We start from the raw sequence: 20,411 nt of genomic DNA on the forward strand, positions 1-20,411 counted from the left end.
GCCGAGGTGATTCTCTCATCTCAGCCTTTCAAGTAGTTGGTACTACAGGTGTGCAGGACCTGCCCAGCTAATTTTTGTATTTTTTTGTAGAGACAGGGTTTCACCATGTTGCCCAGGCTGGTCTCAAACTCCTGGGCTCAAGCAATCCGCCTGCCTCAGCCTCCCAAAGTGCTGGGATTACAGGCGTGAGCCACTGTACCTGGCCAATCCCCATATTTAAAAAAAAAAAAAAAAAAAGCTTTTGCAGAACATTTAGACATTTCCAAAAGCCTCAAGTTACATCATTATGTCAGAGCACATAATAAGCATTTTTCTTTATTTTGACAAATATACTTTTACTGACTGTGCAACAATCAATTTTATTATGAATATTTCAGACTTACTCCATCGTTAATCCATGTTTTACCTTCATGTACATTTTTAAAATCTTTTTTTTTTTTTTTTTTTTTTTTTTTTTTGAGACAGGCTCACTCTGTTGCCCAGGCTGGAGTGCAATGACACAATCACAGCTCACTGCAGCCTTGACCTCCCATGCTCAAGCAATCCTCCTGCCATAGCCTCCTGAGTAAATGGGACTACAGGTGCAAGCCACCACGCCCAGCTGATTTTTGTACTTTTTTTTGTAGAGATGGGGGTCTCACTTTTTTTGCAAGGGGTCTCAAACTCCTGGCCTCAAGTGATCCTCCTGCCTTGGCCTCCCAAAGTGCTGGGATTACAGGTGTGAGCCACCGTAGCTAGCCTACCTTCATATACTTTGTTGGACAAAACTTCAAAGGTCTTCCCCAGTTCTGGAAATCAACATATTTACTCCTTAGGATAATATTCTCATTCATTGTCATTTTCCATCACTTAATATTTTTCTTGTTCTAGAATGGATACTGATATAGGAATGACTCATAATCAAAAAGATGCCACCGAAGTTCAGCAGAACATATTCAACCGCAAAATAAAAACTTGTCTGTCAGTAATTCCTTGGCAAGATCCATGGTTTATCTCCAACAATTCTAAAATTCTCAAAGAATATGAGATCTCATCACATACTAAGACAGACCAATTGATAACCAAATCCCATCTTATTTGCCTAGAAAACTCAGGTCTGTGAGAATGTCAAGGCCTACCTATGGTATCCAAATAGGACCAACATCTCTAATTCACCAAACTAAGGACCTATAAAGGAAGCTCAAATAGTTCCCTGTTGAGACTTCACTCCTTTACTGCTCTATCATAGACTTTGGTTGAAGAATAAGCACGTGAGTATTAAATACATTTGACAATAAATATGAAAGTAGACAGAAAATACTCATAGGGAGAAAACTGAGTTATTTGCTATCACTATTCACTATATTAGAAGAAAGTGGGGACAGATAACTGAAGGAAGCCTTCTTAAATAGGAAGCCTTAGGTTAATGAAAAAATCCACATAACTTATGATCATGATATTGCAAGGAAACAGAATTAATCAACTTACACAGGTCATGGTTTTAGAATTGTAAGACCTGATCAGTCCTACTCGGTGGGGTTCCAACACTGGAAACATTCAAACTCCAGAGAATCCAGAGCTGAGAGAAGAAAAGAGATGTTAGTGTTCCCAATATGACTTAATTTAAAATAAAATCTTTCTGCTCTTCTATTTCTCCTTCCAAGTTAATCCCTCACAACTGAACACATAACTTAGGGAAAAACAGACAATAAATCTAAGCACTACCTCACACCCCAGGAAACCCAGCTATACAAAGGTAGTTTTAGAGTAAGTCACTGGCTCACTGAAGCCAGATCCAGACAAGATAGCAAGAGGTTTTCTGGACAAGACTCCAATTTGGGAAGGCTGATCTAGACTTGAGATTAGGCTGCTCAGTTTTTCCATGAGAAGATTTACTTGCCTTCATTCCCACCTTCCAAGACTGAGAGAGGACTTATCGTTCAAACTAGAAGCTTTTTTTTTTTTTTTTCTGAGATGGAGGCTTGCTCTGTTGCCCAGGCTGGAGTGCAGTGGTGAGATCTCGGCTCACTGCAAACTCTGCCTCCCAGGTTCAAGTGATTCTCCTGCCTCAGCCACCCAAGTAGCTGGGACTACAGGTACGCACCACCACATCTAGCTAATTTTTTTTGTATTTTTAGTAGAGACGGGGTTTCATTATGTTGGCGGGGCTGGTCTTGAACTCCTGGCCTCAGGTGATTCACCCACCTTGGCCTCCCAAACTATTCAGATTACAGTCATGTGCTACCATGCCTGGCCTCAAACTAGAACCTCTTCTACGGCATCAGAATCAGTTGAAATTGGTCAAAATATGAGAAAGAACACAGCACAGGAGGAAATGCTTAGGCCTGGTTCTGTGTTGAGCACAAACTGCCTTGCTAAAGACAAAATATACATGTAATAGAATACCAAGAAGCTATCAGATGCTAAGTAGGGAAATGTATTTAATAAAATTTAAAAATTTCAGATATACTGTCAACAGAAAATTAAGATGAAAAAACAGAATGTACAATATCATTGGATCATTAAAAAGACAGACAAGCATTGAGGCACAGGCTATAGGACATCAATACATTGAGAAAGTCTGGTAATTTATTTATTCTGTTACATTACAATATGATCATATGTTACCATTACTTTTCTTTTAGTTGCTATCTGGATTTTCTTTTTTGAATATATTTCATAATCATTTTAACATTGTTCATACATTAACTTAAAAAATACATGTGTACACACACACATACACTCACACACAAATGTGTGTATTAAAAGGTGGGTTTATTTTGCCACTTAGCCACAGTGTCATCCAGACTACTGCTAAACTCTCTCTTTTTTTTTTTTTTTTTTTTTTAAGGGGTAGGGGTCTTGCTCTGTCACCCAGGCTGGAGTACAGTGGTGTGATCATAGCTCACTGCAAACCCAAGCTTCTGGGTTCAAGTAATCCTACTGCCTCAGCCTCCTGAGTGGCTGGGACTAAAGGTGTGCACCACCATGCCTGGCTAATTAAAAAATATTTTTTTAGAGACAGGGTCTTACTATGTTACCTAGGCTGGTCTCAAACTCCTGGGCTCAAGAGATCCTCCCTCCTAGGCCTCCCAAAGTGTTGGGATTACAGGCATGAGCTACCACACCTGGCCTGGTTTCACTTTTTATCTAACATCACCTGAAGAAAAAATTAGACAGTAAAAACTTACAGAATATATTCACTAACTTCCATATAGATTCCATGGGCTTAGTTACAATGATGACCAGAATCTAATCAATGCCACCTCCACATGAATTCCCAAGGCACATCACCTGAATCTCTCTAGTGGTCTTCACTATACACTGACTTACCCGTTCCTATTTACAACTTATGGTCCTTGCTGAATTACTGGCATTTTAAAGTAGTGACTAGTCCTAGCCACAGCAATCAGACAAGAAAAAGAAATAAAGGGCATCCAAATTGGTAAAGAGGAAGTCAAACTTGCTGTTCGCCAATGATATAATCATATACCTAGAAAACCCTAAAGACTCATCCAAAAAGCCCCTAGATCTGATAAATAAATACAGTAAAGTTTCAAGATACAAAATTAATGTACACAAATCAGTAGCATTGCTATATACCAACATCAGCTAAGCTGAGAATCAAATCAAGAATTCAATCTCTTTTACAACAGCTGCAAAAACAAACAAACAAAACAAAACAAAAACAAACAAACTTAGGAATATACCGAATCAAGGAGGTGAAAGACCTCTACAAGGAAAACTACAAAACACTGCTGAAAGAAATCATAGATGACACAAACAGATGGAAGCACATCCCACGCTCATGGATGGGTAGAATCAGTATGGTGAAAATGACCATACTGCCAAAAGCGATCTATAAATTCAATGCAATTTCCATCAAAATACCATCACCATTCTTCACAGAACTAGAAAAAACAATCCTAAAATGCATATGGAACAAAAAAAGAGCCCGCATAGTCAAAGCAAGACTAAGCAAAAAGAACAAATCTGGAGACATAACATTCCCTGACTTCAAACTATACTACAAGGCAATCATTACCAAAACAGCATGGTACTGGTATAAAAACAGGCATGTAGACCAACGGAAGAGAATAGAGAACCCAGAATAAAGCCAAATACTTACAGCCAACTGATCTTCAACAAAGTAAACAAAAACATAAAGTGGGGAAAGGACACACTATTCAAAAAATGGTGCTGGGATAATTGGCAAGCCACATGTAGAAGAATGAAACTGGAGCTTCATCTCTCACCTTAGAGAAAAGATGGATCAAAGACTTAAATCTAAGACCTGAAACCATAAAAATTCTGGAAGATAACACTGGAAAAACTCTTCTAGACGTAGGCTTAGGCAAAGAGTTCAAGACCAAGAAAGAACCCAAAAGCAAATGCAACACAAGCAAAGATAAATAGATGGGACTTAATTAAACTAAAAAGCTTCTGCACAGCAAAAGAAATAATCAGCAAAGTAAACAGACAACCCACAGGATAGGAAAAAGTATTCACAAACTGTACATCCAACAGAGGACTGACATCCAGAATCTATAAGGAACTCAAACAAATCAGCAAGAAAAAAACAAATAATCCTATCAAAAAGTAGGCTAAGGATATGAATAGACAATTCTCAAAAGAAGATATACAAATGGCCAACAAACATATGAAAAAATCCTCAACATCACTAATGATCAGGAAAATGCCAATAAAAATCACAATGTGATACCATCTTACTCCTCTAAGAATGACCATAATTTAAAAAAACCAAAAGATAATAGATGTTGCCATGGTTGTGGTGAAGAGAGAACACTTCTACGCTACTGGTGGGAACGAAAACTAGTACAACCACTATGAAAAACAGTATGAAGATTCCTGAAAAAACTAAAAGTAGAACTACCATTTGATCCAGCAATCCCACTAATAGGTATCTACCCAGAGGAAAAGAAGTCATTATATAAAATTATTATTATTATTTTTTTCAATGATAGAGACAGGAGTCTCATCATGTTGGCCAGGCTGGTCTCAAACTCCTGGCCTTAAGTCATCTGCTGGCCTCAGCCTCCCAAAATGCTGGGATTACAGGTGTAAGCCACTGCACCCAGCCAGAAGTAATTATACAAAAAAGACACTTGCACACACATGTTTATAGCAGCACAATTAAAAATATGGAACCAGCCTAAATGCCCATCAACAAGTGGATAAAGAAAATTTGGAATACTACTTAGCCATAAAAAGGAATGAAATAACGCCATTGGGTGCAACCTGAATGGAGTTGGAGACCATTATTCTAAGTGAAGTAACTCAGGAATGGAAAACCAAACATTACATGTTCTCATTTATGAATGGAAGCTAAGCTATGAGGATGCAAAGACATAATAATGATATAATGGACCTCAGGAGGCTGAGGCACGGGAATCGCTTGAACTCGGGAGGCAGAGGTTGCAGTGAGCCAAGACTGTGCCACTGCACTCCAGCCTGGCCATAGAGGAAGCCTCTGTCTCAAAAAAAAAAAAAAAAAATGCCGGTCGTGGTGGCTCACGCTTGTAATCCCAGCACTTTGGGAGGCCAAGGCGGGCGGATCACGAGGTCAGGAGATCGAGACCACGGTGAAACCCAGTCTCCACTAAAAATACAAAAAATTAGCCGGGCATGGTGGCGGGCGCCTGTAGTCCCAGCTACTCAGAGAGGCTGAGGCAGGAGAACGGCGTGAACCCGGGAGGCAGAGCTTGCAGTGAGCCGAGATCGCGCCACTGCACTCCAGCCTGGGCGACAGAGCGAGACTCCATCTCCAAAAAAAAAAAAGTAATATTTAAGAGGTGGTCTCCTGAAGTAACTAATACAAACTCTGTTGTTAGTCTTTTAGGATATGACTTTCAGATTTAAGCTCTGATACTTAATAAAATGTGTCTTAAAGTCTCATTGGTAAATTGGGAGAGAATGTCATTTAGCATATAAAATAGTCTGAAGATGAAGTAAAATAATCCACATAAGGCTGGGTGCGGTGGCTCACGCCTGTAATCCCAGCACTTTGGGAGGCCGAGGCGGATGGATCATGAGGTCAGGAGTTTGAAACCTGGCCAAGATGGTGGGATTACAAGCATGCACCATCACGCCAGACTAATTTTTGTATTTTTAGTAGTGATGGGGTTTCGTCATGTTGGCCAGGCTGGTCTCGAACTCCTGACCTCAAGTGATCCACCCGCCTTGGCCTCCCAAAATGCTGCAATTACAGGCGTGAGCCACCACACCCGGCCAAATATGAGAACGTTAATGAGATTCAGCTCAATGGCTCCCAACATCTACTGGAAAGAAAGCAGATTGGTATTAGGACATTCAGACACATTTCAGATGAAGTAAAGCATACTCTAAAACCAGTAATCTTAGGAAAGAAAAAAGCCAACTAGTCTAAACATTGATTTTTAGATGTGAAAGAATTTTTTTCCTCCTCCTCAGAGTCCTTTTGAGGAATAGCAGGACCAGGGAGGGAGAAAAGAATCATGAGTTATCAGGTCTTTCCTTGAAGCACGGAATGCCTCCTTACACAATACCCTCCACGCCTTCCCTGTTCACACACTTTAACACATGGAGGTAGGAGAGAGGCTGGAATCTGCGTATGAGTTCACAGCAGGTTCCTGGGGTCAGAGCTCTGGGAAAGACGAGGTTCTGAGACAGGTAGCTCGCTCTCAGAGCTCACAAAGAAATAACCTCCCAGGCGTTTCCAATCTCACAGCAAGTCAATGCCTTCTTGCTGGAAAACTTGATGTAGAGTTCAGTATCCAACTTCCCTCTTGCAGACATTTTTTGTGTGTGTCAGCCGCAAGCAGCTGTGAGGAGGGAGGAGAGAAGCAGCAGCCGGGAACCTACAGCCACGACTCAAAGTGCCACCGCAATCAACGTACATGAAAAGGACAAGCACCTCATATCCCCGTCACGCAAGCACAGCCACTCACTCACCTGTCACAGCCTCACAACCGCACCCACCGTCAAGGAGGCACATCCCAGCCTCTCACACGCAGTTTCTCTGTCACACACTCTCAAACATTCCTCATCTGACATATACAACATTCTCTCACGTGCGCACTCAAATACCCTCCTCCGCTGTTCATGCACCCACGGGCCTGAGATTCCGATAACAACTGGCCATCCACACTACAGGCTTCCACGGTTTAAAGGCTTCCTCCACCACCCGGGCTGGTTTAGGTTGGGCTCCAACGTAACTTGATTGCCCAGAGCCTTGCCTGCGAGTACTCTGTACCTATTATATCCTGAAATGAGTTCAACCCACCTTGCAAAAGAACCACGCGAAAACGGAAGGGAAGCCATAGATTGGGTGTTCCCGTTGCCCTCTGGGAAATGTAGTTTAAGCCTAAAGCTCCATGACCGCGGTGGCTTGTGGGAAAAGTGGCTCGGAACCCCAAATCCCGGTTAGATTGCAGGCAACGCCGGACGCCAGCTCCCGGAGGTTTTAGTTTTCCCTCTACCAGGAGTGTGCAGACAGAGAATTATTGCGCTGGCGAAGATGGCCGAGGCGAAGGCGTGTCCGACTTGTCCTCGGAGTTCTGAGGGTTTCAGTGACCCCAGAAGGCTGAGAAGGGGAATCCGAACTCGAGGCTGCCCGAAGCCTCGGGATGTTTGAGTGTAGAGCCGGTCGGGGAGGGCGTTCAAGGTGTGGCCGCGAGGGCGAGCGTGGGGGATCGGGTATGAGCTCCCGAGAGCGGGGACTCTGCTCTGTGTCCCCTGAGGAAGTCCAGCCTTGTTATAAGGTATGAGAAAAGTAACTTTTTAAAAATGGACAAATAATAATTGTATGTTTTATATACGGATAGAGTACAATATGCTGTTTTGATCTATGTTTACAATGTGAAATGATTAAATCAAGCTAATTAAATCACCTCACTTTTTTGTGGTGAAAACATTTAAAATCTACTTTTAGCAATTTTGAAACATACAACACATTATTTATGTAGTTGCTATTCTATGCAATCGATTACTAAAGTTTATTTCTCCTGACTAACTGAAATTTTGTACTGTTTTAATTAACATCTCCCTTTTCCCCATTTTTCAGTCTCTGGTAAACACCATTCTCTGCTTCTTAAGAGTTAGACTTTTTTAGATTCCACAAATACCACTTATGTGGTATTTGGTATTTATCTTTCTGTTCCTGGCGTCTCTCACTTAGCATAATGTCCTCCCGGTTTATCCATGTTGTCACAGATGACAGAATTTTCCTTGTTTTATTTTTATTATTTATTTATTTTTTAAAAATCTATTTACTTATTATTATTATTATTATTTTGAAACGGAGTTTTGCTCTTGTCACCCAGGCTGGAGTGCAGTGGCACAGTCTCAGCTCACTGCAACCTCACCTCCCCAGTTCAAGCGATTCTTGTGTCTCAGCCTCCCAAGTAAATGGGATTCTAGGCATGCGCCACCACGTCGGCTAATTTTTTTATTTTTAGTAGTGACAGGGTTTCACCACGTTGAGCTGGCTGGTCTCGAACTCCTGACCTCAGGTGATCCACCCACCTTGGCCTCTCAAAGTGCTGCATTTACAGGCATGAGCCACTGTGCCCGGCCAATTTTCCTCTTTTTAAAAAGTGAATAGTATTCCTTTATATATACATATATGTGTATATAACGTTATGTACATAATATATATAATATGTAACATTTTCTTTATCCGTTTATAACATGCTGGACACCTAGGTTGCTTCCGTATCCAATGCAGAATAATGCTGCAGTGAATGGTAGTGCAGTTATCTCTTCAGCATGCTGATTTCAATTCCTTTAGCTATACACCCACAGGTGGGGTTGCTGGAACATATAGTAATTCTATTTTTAGTTTCTGATGAATCTCCATATTATTTTCCATCATGGCTGTATTAATTTACATTGGGAAATGTACTTACTTTTGATGTTGTTGGGAATGGACTGGTTTATTCAATAAATTGTGTTAGGTACATTGACTAATAGTGTGTAGAAGTGAAGTTATATTTACTTAATTCTTAAAGGTATAGTCAAAACAGACTGAATAATTAAATGTAAAAATGATCTGGAGAAAACATTTTTTTTTGAGATGGAGTCTTGCTCTGTCGCCCAGGCTGGAGTGCAGTGGCGCGATCTCGGCTCACTGCAACCTCTGTTTCCCGGGTTCAAGCGCTTCTCCTGCCTCAGCCTCCCAAGTAGCTGGGATTACAGGCATGCGCCACCATACCTGGCTAATTGTATATGTTTTAAAATATTAACTTAGGAATAGATTTTCTAAGCTAAATTGAAGGGAAATGCTAAGGAAATAGTGAGATTTTACTTGATAATTATGTGTCTGAATGAATCAGCCAATTAATAAAATTAAAACAGGCCTGGGGCCATGGTGCATGCCTGTCATCCCAGTACTTTGTGAGGACAAGACAGAGATTGCTTGAGTCCAGGAGTTTGAGCCCAGACTGAGCAACACATCAAAATGCTGTCTCTACAAAAAATACAAAAATTAGCCAGGCGGGGTGGCTCATGCCTGTAGTCCCCACTACTTGGGAGGCTGAGGCAGGAGGATCACCTGAGCCTGGAGAAGTCGAGGCTGCAGTGAGCCGTGATCGTGTGACTGCACTTCTAGCCTGGGCAACAGAGTGAGAGCCTGTTCCAAAGAAACTAAAATAAAGTGAAATGAAAACAAATACAAGACAAAAATTGATCGACTTATTTGAACACAGAGTATGATGAACAGACATAGAAAACAGTACTAACCCAGTGTGTTTCTGTTGATCAAACTCACGGTCACTAGTCTAAAGGAAATAGTAATAGTGACTATAAATTCACAACCATTTACAACATTAGAAATACTAATTATCATCAGATATATCAGACTCACAATTACTTGCCCTTTTAAGAATTCATCCTGTTCTCCATAAGGAAGAAAGTATTGGTAACTCTTTTTTTCCCTTAACTTAGCCATTTGTGCTTCTGAATCTCTGAATTTGTGTTCACATCTTAACACTTTTTTTTTTGCAATTATTTTCTGTAGCTTTTTGTCTTCAGTTGAGACATCTCCTATATTCTCTTTGCACTTTTCCACAAATGACCCAATTTTTTTGTAAGCATCATTGATGAGTTCCATGTATGTGATGACAGCGTAATGATAAATTATCAATGTGGTTTCCCTCCAGTCTTGTTCATTATTCAAGTGACTCTCCTTGGTTGAGCAACAGGCCAGGAGGTATCTATGACATTTTGTTCAGATTAAGCAGTAAGAATACAACAAAATCTACATTATCTTTTTCATATTTTAAACACAAGCCAACAAATAATTTGGAAGGGCCCATGATTAGACAGTGAGGATTTTATGCTCCCTCAAGAGTAATTGAGATTGTTTAATTGTATGGAGGAATGAACATATCTTAAAGGGGAGCAAGAAGATATAATATTTAGATCACAGAATCATTAGGAAGTGGCTTTGCACCCTGGCTACACCACTGTATACAGGAAATATGAGGGCACCATGGCGCACGCCTGTAATCCCAGCACTTTGGGAGGCTGAGGCAGGTGGATCACCTGAGGTCAGGAGTTTAAGACCAGCCTGACTAACATGGTGAAACCCCATCTCTACTAAATAAAAAAAATTAGCCGGGTGTGTTGGCGCACGCCTGTAATCCCAGCTACTCGGGAGGCTGAGGTAGGAGAATCGCTTGAACCTGGGAGGCAGAGGTTGCAGTGAGCTGAGATGGCACCATTGCACTCCAGCCCAGGCAACAAGAGTGAAACTCTGTCTCAAAACAAAACAAAACAAAACAAAAAAAATCACTGCCACAAACTTTTTCACATAGGATGATGAAGGATTCCAGAGCCCCTGCTACCTCTAGGGCTCCTACACCTGCCATCCTACCCCTGCCATACCACACATATATCTTGACAGGGCCTGTCACAGAGAAGAAAAGGTCCAGTAAATTAATACTACAATCATTGACACATACCCACCAAAAAACTCAAATTTAAATTTTGACAACATTAAGTGTCAGCAAGAATGCAAAGATTTGGGAATTATCAGACATTGTAAGACTGTCAGTTGGTGTGTTAACATTGGGATGAAACCAATAATACCTAGTAAAACTGAAGATATGTTTACCATGTAACCTATGGTTTTACCTCTTGCTTTATACTGTACATAAATACACACTATTGGTAACCAAATAGAAATACAAAAATGTTCACAACGGCGTCATTTGTAACTGAAAAAATGAACACAACCCAGATGTCCACCAACCATGAAGGGATACACACTGGTGTACTGTTTTTTGTTTGTTTATTTGTTTGTTTTTTGAGACACAGTCTCACTGTGTTGCCCAGGCTGGAGTACAGTGGCGCAATCTCGGCTCACTGCAACCTCCACCTCCCAGGTTCAAGTGATTCTCCTGCCTCAGCCTTCCGAGTAGCTGGGATTACAGGTGTGCACCACCTCTCCCGGCTAACTTTTGGTTTTTTGTTTCTTTGTTTGCTTTGAGACGGAGTCTCACTGTGTCGCCCAGGCTGGAGTGCAGTGGTGTGATCTTGGCTCACTGCAACCTCTGCCTCCTGGGTTCAAGCGATTCTCCTGCCTCAGCCTCCCGAGTAGCTGGGACTATAGGTGCGTGCCACCACACCCGGCTAATTTTTTGTATTTTTAGTAGAGACGGGGTTTCACCGTGTCAGCCAGGATGATCTCGATCTCCTGACCTCATGATCCGGCCACCTCAGCCTCCCAAAGTGCTGGGATTACAGGCATGAGCCACCACACCTAGCTGGTGTACTGTTTTAATAGAATGCAGAATCGATGCTAAATGTGAATATTAAATACTTAATATTGAGTAATAGAAGCCAGATGCAGCAGGATACAGACTATTACTCCAATTATGTAAGAGAGAAACCAGGCAAAATCAGACTATACTTTAGGCATATAAAAAATACATAATAAGGCCGGGATTCATGCTAAATGAGTAGATTTTAGCTTCCCTTGCCACACGCAAACAACGTGGGTATCTGTGAGATGACAGAGATGTTAATTTGCTTCACTATAGTAACCCCTTTATACTATGTATATGTATCCTATAACATCATGTTGTGTACCTTAAATATACAGAATAAAATACATTTAAAAAAAGAAAAAGTTTTGACTGGGTGTGGTTGCCCATGCCTGTAATCCCAGCACTTTGGGAGGCTGAGGCATGAGGATTGCTTGAGCTCAGGAGTTCAAGAACAGCCTGGGCAACATAGTGAGACCCCGTCGCTATCAAAAAAGAAAAAGAAGCCAGGCGTGGTGGCTCATGCCTATAATCCCAGCACTTTGAGAGGCTGAGGCAGGCAGATCACGAGGTCAGGTGTTCGAGACCAGCCTGGCCAACATGGTGAAACCTCATCTTTACTGAAGATACAAAAAATTACCCAGGCATGGTGGCGCGCTTCTGTAATCCCAGCTATTCGGGAGGTTGAGGCAGGAGAACTGCTTGAACCCAGGAGGTGGTGGTTGCAGTGAGCCGAGATTGCGCCATTGCACCCCAGCCTGGGCGACAGGGCAAAACTCTGTCTCATAAAAAAAAAAAAAAAAGAAAAAAGAAAAAGAAAACAAAATTATGAAAGGATGCACAGCAAAATTAAAATGTTGACTCTAAAGAGCTACTCTCATAACGGGGTGCATGAGAGAAAAGGTTACTTAACATTTTTATACCTATTGAATCCTATGTATGCATTATAAATTTAAATGTGCAATAATGCAGATAACTGAAATGTGGGTATGCTTTGATTAGGACTTTGCATTTCCCATTTCTCAACTTCCTTATGATTGTAGATGCATATGAATAGAAATACAAAATTTAAGGAGACACAGGACTTCTGATAGCCCTTTCTTCTTTCCACATTTTGTGTCTCTGGCTGTAGTGTGCCATATGTGTCTCTATGGCTAATGAGCAAAATATTTTTCACTTGGATACTTGTGAACAAGCATTGCAAGTTAAAGATATTTCTGAATCTTGGACCTCTTAGTTACAGTGAAGCCTGGCCATGCATAATAAAGCAGAAAGGAATATAAAAGGTTGCTGCATCAATAATCAATTTCTGGTGAGCAATAATTACAGGTAATGTAAAATGAGACAATTATTGCTTTTCATTATATCTTGAAAGAACTCCTACAGTCATTGATTTTGAACAAAACACCTAAGTTCACTCTCCTCTTTTCTATAATGAAAAGACATTATCCAGTAGAAGTTCAGATTTTACTGAACTGAAGGCAGCTTATCTGACCTGGCCACATACATGGCCTTGCCACTTATTCAACATAACTTTCTACACACTAACCTCTCCAGACCTCAGATCTTCAACTCTCGAAAATGGAAACATAGTAGTATTTACCTCTACAACTGCAGCTGAACTGAGCACTTTAGGGAAGGAACAAACACACATGATATAGATAGATTATCAACCCAGTGTAGCCCAGAATACAGAAATTTCTCAGTAATAGAGACCCTCAGGAGAAAAATCAGATGTAGCCTATCTCAGTGGCCTTTCGTATGGCAAAAGAAAAGTGAAAGTCCATAATGAGAAAGACATGGGCAGCTAGTGATACCATCCATTCAGTGTAGACTCTCAACATATCTGACAGTCATTGCCTGTTGTACCCCAACCTGTTTATATATTGGGTTTATATCACCTTTCAGTTAAAATATACATAAACCTGAAGCCTCAGTCAGAAATATTTATGGACAACCAGGTATTATTCTGTGTTTCCAGTCAAAACTCAGGTAGACCACATTTTATGTGATAGGAGAAGGCACAGTTGATGCCCAATTAACCCTGAGATCATCTCTGCCTGCAGCTTCCTATCATCACAGTAAGCTCTTTTCCTGCAGTTCATCATCTGTATCTGCCCTTTGCTATATAGGTAGCAAAAATAGGCATCTGAAAAGATGCTCAACACCATATGTCACTAGGGAATTCAAATTAAAACAATGATGAGATACCACTACACATGTATTAGACTGGCTCAAATCCAAACACTGACACCACCAAATGCTGGTGAGGATATGGAGCAACAGGAACTCTCATTGATTGCTGCTGGGGATGCAAAATGGTATAGCTACTGTGGAAGGCAGTTTTGCAAATTCCTGCAAAACTAAACATACGCTTACCATACGATCTGGCAATTGCATTCTTCGGTATATGCCTAAATGACTTGAAAACTTATATCCACTCAAATCCTCCACATGAATGTTGACAGCAGCTTATACATAACCAACAAAGATTGGAAGTAACCAAGATATCCTACAATAGGGAAATGCATAAACTAACTCTGAAACAATCATACAATGGAATATTATTCAGGAATAAAAAGAAATGAACCACCAAGGCATGGAAAGACATGGAGGAATCTTAAACACGTATTTCTAAGTGAAAGAAGCCAATGCAAAAAGGCCACATAGTGTATAGTTCCAATTATATGGAATACTAGAAAAGGCAAAACTAGGCAGATGGTATTATAAAAAGTTCAGTGGTTGCCAGTGAGAGGTGACAGCGTGCTGGCAGTCCTCACAGCCTTCGCTCGCTCTCGGTGCCTCCTCTGCCTGGGCTACCACTTTGGCGGCACTTGAGGAGCCCTTCAGCCCACCGCTGCACTGTGGGAGCCCCTTTCTGGGCTGACCAAGGCCAGAGCCGGCTCCCTCAGCTTGCAGGGAGGTGTGGAGGGAGAGGCGGGAGCGGGAACCAGGGCTGCGGGCGGCGCTTGCGGGCCAGCTGGAGTTCCGGGTGGGCGGTGGGCTTGGCGGGCCCCGCACTCGGAGCAGCCGGCCGGCCCTGCCGCCCCGGGCAATGAGGGGCTTAGCATCCGGGCCAGCGGCTGCGGAGGGTGTACTGGGTCCCCCAGCAGTGCCAGCCCACCGGCGCTGCGCTCGATTTCTCGCCGGGCCCTAGCTGCCTTCCTGCGGGGCAGGCCTCAGGACTGCAGCCCGCCATGCCTGAGCCTCCCACCCGCTCCGTGGGCTCCTGTGCGGCCCAAGCCTCACCGATGAGCACCGCCCCCTGCTCCACAGTGCCTAGTCCCATTGACCACCCAAGGGCTAAGGAGTGCGGGTGCACGGTGGGGGACTGGCAGGCAGCTCCACCTGCAGCCCCAGTGCGGGATCCACTGTGTGAAGCCAGCTGGGCTCCTGAGTCTGGTGGGGATGTGGAGAACCTTTATGTCTAGCTCAGGGATTGTAAATACACCAATCAGCACCCTGTGTCTAGCTCAGGGTTTGTGAATACACCAAGGGACACTTTGTATCTAGCTAATCTAGTGGGGACGTGGAGAACCTTTGTGTCTAGCTCAGGGATTGTATATACACCAATTGGCACTCTGTATCTAGCTCAAGGTTTGTAAACACACCAATCAGCACCCTGTGTCTAGCTCAGGGTTTGTGAATGCACCAATGGACACTCTGTATCTAGCTACTCTGGTGGGGCCTTGGAGAACCTTTGTGTTGATACTCTGTGTCTAACTAATCTGGTGGGGACTTGGAGAACGTTCGTGTCTAGCTCAGGGATTGTAAACGCACCAATCAGCGCCCTGTCAAAACAGACCACTGGGCTCTACCAATCAGCAGGATGTGGGTGGGGCCAGATAAGAAAATAAAAGCAGGCTGCCCGAGCCAGCATTGCCAACCCGCTCGGGTCCGCTTACACACTGTGGAAGCTTTATTCTTTCACTCTTTGGGTCCACAGTGTTTCTATGAACTGTAATACTCACCGCGAAGGTCTGCAGCTTCACTCCTGAAACCAGCAAGACCACGAGCCTACCGGGAGGAACGAACAACTCCAGACGCACCGCCTTAAGAGCTGTAACACTCACCGCGAAGGTCTGCAGCTTCACTCCTGAGCCAGCGAAACTACGAACCCACCAGAAGGAAGAAATTCCGAACACATCTGAACATCAGAAGGAACAAACTCCAGACGTGCCACCTTAAGAGCTGTAACACTCACCGCGAGGGTCCGCGGCTTCATTCTTGAAGTCAATGAGACCAAGAACCCACCAATACCGGACACACCAGAGGCTTGAGCAGAGGGAAGGATGAATAGGTGGAGCACAGAAGATTTTTAAGGTTCTGAAACTTTTCTGTGTGACCCTATGATAGTGGACATATGTCCTTATGCATTTGTCAAAGCCCATGAATGGTACAGCACAGAGTGAATCTTAATATAAGCCATGAACTTAATAATATCCATATTGGCTCATCAAGCATAACAAATGTACCACACTAACAAGATGATAATAGAGGAAGTGTGTGTACTATGGTGTGAGGGGGATATTAGAGCTCAGTATGCCCTCTGCTCTGTTTTTCTGTATACCTACAACTGTTCTAAAAATTAAGTCAATTATTTATCTATCTTTTGGAGACAGGGTCTCGCTCTGTCACTCAGGCTAGAGTGCAGTGGTACAATCACGGCTCACTGCAGCCCCAACCTCCAGGGCTCAAGCAATCCTCCTCCCCACCTCAGCCTCCTGAGTAGCTGGGACTACCAGCGTGTGCCACCATGCCCTGCACATTTCGTAGGCATTTGAAAAGATGGTCAACACCATATGTCACTAGGGAATTCAAATTAAATCTACGATGAGATACCATTACACATCTATTAGACTGGCTTGAATCCAAACACCAACAACACCAAATGCTGGTGAACATACGGAGCGACAGGAATTCTCATCTATTGCTGCTAGGATTGCAAAATGGTACAGCCACTGTGGAAGGCAGTTTTGCAAGTTCCTGCCAGACTAAACGTAAGCTTACCATACTATCCGGCAAAAAAAATAAAAATTTAAAATGTTTTCTATACTTAATATATATTTAAAGAATTACATATTTTCTATGTATTTTAAAAATAATTTTTTATAATTTTTTATAGAGACAGGGTCTCCCTATGTTGCCCAGCCTGCAGAATCTATTAATTTTAAAAATATTTTAAACTCTTGAACAAGGAATTATTTGAAGAGTGAAAAATAAAATGATAGAATATTGATTGGTAAATTCCAAATGTTGAATATTAAATAATTTGGATTAATTTTAAATTCCAAAAAGTGAAACTTTAAAAAATATTTTTAAAATGTCCTAATCCCATGTCAATGCATGTTCAACAAATTCAAGAGCCAATTTCAGAGAAGAAATAAGTGCTCAACAACAAGTTCTTAGGTTTTGACTTTGTTTGTTGACTATTTGTATTTGTGAATGGCTAATTTTTATTTTGTTCCTTTCTTCTTAGGGTATTGACTAATATTTTATTAAGCCAGAGAGACAGTAAATTAGAATTATTACCTATTTGTCCATTTTATCTGTTATAAATATTTCTTCCAAACTCACTTATCTAAAGTTTTTGTTTTTTTTTAGCCGGGCGCAGTGGCTCATGCCTGTAATGCCAGCACTTTGGGAGGCTGAGGCAGGAGGATCACTTGAGGTCAGCAGTTCGAGACCAGCCTGGGCAACATGGAAAACCCCTGTACCTACTAAACATACAAAAATTAGCCGGGCTGCCAGGCACAGTGGCTCATGCCTGTAATCCCAGCACTTTGGGAGGCCGAGGCAGGCAGATCACCTGAGGTCAGGAGTTCGAGACCAGCCTGACCAACATGGAGCAACCTGGTCTCTGCTAAAAATACAAAATTATTGGCCTGGCGCGGTGGCTTACGCCTGTGATCCCAGCACTTTGGGAGGCCGAGGCGGGCGGATCACGAGGTGAGGAGATCGAGACCATCCTGGCTAACACGGTGAAACCCCATCTCTACTAAAAATAGAAAAAATTAGCTGGGCATGATGGCGGGCGCCTGTAGTTCCAGCTACTCGGGAGGCTGAGGCAGGAGAATGGCGAACCCGGGAGGTGGAGCTTGCAGTTAACGGAGATTGTGCCACTGCACTCCAGCCTGGGCGATAGAGCGAGACTCCATCTCAAAAAAAAAAAAAAAAATTATCCAGGCATGGTGGCACAGGCCTGTAATCCCAGCTACTTGGGAGGCAGAGGCAGGAGAATAGCTTGAACCCGGGAGGCAGAGGTTGTGGTAAGCCGAGATCTCGCCATTGCACTCCAGCCTGGGCAGCAAGAGCGCAACTCTGTCTCAAAAAAAAAAAAAAAAAAAAAAAAGCCGGGCATGGTGGCGCATGCCTGTAGTCCCAGCTACTCGGGAGGCTGAGGCAGGAGAATGCCTTGAGCCCAGAAGCGGAGGTTGCAGTGAGCTGAGATCGCGCCACTGCACTTCAGCCTGGGAAGTAAAAAGTTTTTTTTTGTTTTGTTTTGTTTAAACTCTTTTTTTTTTTTTTTTTTTAACCATTCAGATATATGGGATGTTTATAGATAACTACCAAGATAAGTAATTACCATATCAAGGTTCTAAATTTTAAAAAACATTTTTTCCCTTTGTTATGTTTAGGAAGCCTATTCCAGGCCCGAGGCTGTGGCTCACGCCTACAGTCCCTGCACTTTGGGAGGCTGAGGTCGGGGGATGATGAGGTCAAGAGATCAAGACCATCCTGGTCAACATGGTGAAACCCCGTCTCTATTAAAAATACAAAAATTAGCTGGGCATGGTGGCATGCGCCTGTAGTCCCAGCTACTCGGGTGGCTGAGGCTGGAGAATGGCTTGAACCAGGGAGTCGCAGGTTGCAGTGAGCCGAGATCACGCCACTGCACTCTAGCCTGACGACAGAGCGAGACTCCGTGTCAAAAAAAAAAAAAAGAAGAAGGCCGGGTGTGGTGGCTCACGCCTGTAATCCCAGCACTTTGAGAGGCCGAGGCAGGCGGATCATGAGATCAGGAGATCGAGACCATCCTGCCTAACATGGTGAAACCCTGTCTCTACTAAAAATACAAAAAAAAAAAAAATTAGCCAGGCGTGGTAGCGGGCTCCTGTAATCCCAGCTACTCGGGAGGCTGAGGCAGAAGAATGTCGTGAACCCGGGAGGCGAGGTTGCAGTGAGCTGAGATCGTGCCACTGCACTCCAGCCTGGGCAACAAAGCGTCAAAAAAAAAAAAAAAAATCCTGTTCCAGGCCAGCCGGGCACGGTGGCTCACGCCTATAATCCCAGCACTTTGGGAGGCCGAGGTGGGCGGATCACCTGAGGTCAGGAGTTCGAGACCAGCCTGGCCAACATGGTGAAACCCCATCTCTACTAAAAATACAAAAATTAGCCGGGTGTGGTGGCGGATGCCTGTAATCCCGGCTACTTGGAAGGCTGAAGCACGACAATCACTTGAACCCGGGAGGCAGAGGTTTCAGTGAGCCGAGATCACGCCATTGCACTCCAGCCTGTGGAACAGAGTGAGACTCCGTCCCTCAAACAAACAAGCCTATTCCAAAACAAAAATAATGAAAATATTTATTTCTTCGGATGTTTTTAAATAAAATTTTTAATCATATGCATTCGTGTCCAAAGGTGAAGAACATAATGTATTGAAGAATGTGATGGGACTTAAGTCACTCCTATAGGACGTGAGTCCATTTACCTAACCCTTTTCTTTTACCCGAGTCAGGTTCCACCCAGACTCGCCTCCTACTGGCCCTGAGAACGCAGTGACTCCACCCTTAGCCTCAGGTCGGGGGCCCCAGCATTTGGCTGATCTGCGCATGCGTACTCCTAGGCCAGGCGGCCACTCCCAAGAGTCCGGGGCTCGCGCGGTGAGCGGGACGCGTGGTTCCCGTGGTCACATCCGTATTTCCTGTAGGTTTTTAGGACTCTGGACTCCACTTCTCAGGGTTGCCTGTGGTCCTGACTGTTCCGTCTTGGACTACATGTTCTACGGGCGACGGAGAAATCTTGGACCTCTGGCTCCGTCTCCCGGACCTCTGCGCTGCCCGTGACGTGGTCCCACCTGAGGAAGAAGGCGGCGCGGGTCGCTGCGGGAGCTTCTGCAGCCCCAGCCCGCAGCCCGCGTGGGACCCTGAGTGGCGGTGAGAGTGGAGCTGCAGAAGGCACTCAGAGCGCGGAGGCCTCGGGTGCGGACTTGTCTCCCACCTCCTCAGGCCCTGGGGTGCCGGAGCTGCGAAGGAAGGGGCTTATCTCAAGGGAGACAGGTGGAGAACGTCTCCTTTGTGACGTGGAGACTGAGAAGGGTGCGTGAGTGTGTTGTGTGACCGGGACATAGAGTGAGTGTCCTTTGAAAGTGTGCTTTGCTATAGCTCTGTGGTGTCACTGACCCGTGGGTCAGGGTCTCAGTTTCCCTGTCTCCTCTCAGCCTCGTATGACTGCCACAGAGAAATGATCTAAGCGCGAAATCAGATACTGAGTTTTAGATGAAGTTTTCCAGTGAGAAGAAACGGATAGGATGGGAAGCTTAGAGCAGGAATTCCCTGAAGACGGTGTGATAGACTCTTTTAAAGAAAAAATATTCAGTCACACTCGTTAAAGCATGCAAAGGAAGACTTTATTCAGGATCATTGTGATAGGTATTGGAAGCACAGC

At 43.5% G+C, this 20,411-nt stretch overlaps 1 protein-coding gene and 2 long non-coding RNA genes across 6 annotated transcripts in view; 1 reads left to right on the forward strand and 2 right to left on the reverse strand.

The window, feature by feature from the left end:
• ZNF573 (zinc finger protein 573) overlaps nt 1-7,376 on the reverse strand; it is a 48,220-nt gene extending 40,844 nt beyond the window's left edge. For 2 of the 4 annotated variants that reach the window (XM_054540303.2, XM_054540300.2), the window contains exons 1-3: nt 7,262-7,376; nt 1,468-1,558; nt 744-788 (exon numbers count right to left, since the gene is read on the reverse strand). In XM_054540303.2, coding sequence (XP_054396278.2) covers nt 744-788; nt 1,468-1,536 — 114 coding nt within the window. In that variant the 5' untranslated portion in view covers nt 1,537-1,558; nt 7,262-7,376. The other 2 variants (XM_054540302.2, XM_003779168.5) reach the window with 2 other exon arrangements.
• On the forward strand, nt 7,296-18,345 carry LOC129051957 (uncharacterized). Its single transcript, XR_010138615.1, has 3 exons — nt 7,296-7,739; nt 15,691-16,744; nt 17,349-18,345. It is a non-coding gene; the product is annotated as an uncharacterized LOC129051957 (long non-coding RNA).
• A 971-nt stretch (nt 18,346-19,316) lies between these two features.
• On the reverse strand, nt 19,317-20,022 carry LOC129051958 (uncharacterized). Its single transcript, XR_008516563.2, has 2 exons — nt 19,965-20,022; nt 19,317-19,821 (listed from the first exon to the last, which is right to left on the reverse strand). It is a non-coding gene; the product is annotated as an uncharacterized LOC129051958 (long non-coding RNA).
• Nucleotides 20,023-20,411: the final 389 nt, after the last annotated feature.

This window comes from Pongo abelii, chromosome 20 (genome assembly GCF_028885655.2).
Source record: "Pongo abelii isolate AG06213 chromosome 20, NHGRI_mPonAbe1-v2.0_pri, whole genome shotgun sequence".
In the NCBI taxonomy this organism is placed as follows: Eukaryota; Metazoa; Chordata; class Mammalia; order Primates; family Hominidae; genus Pongo; species Pongo abelii.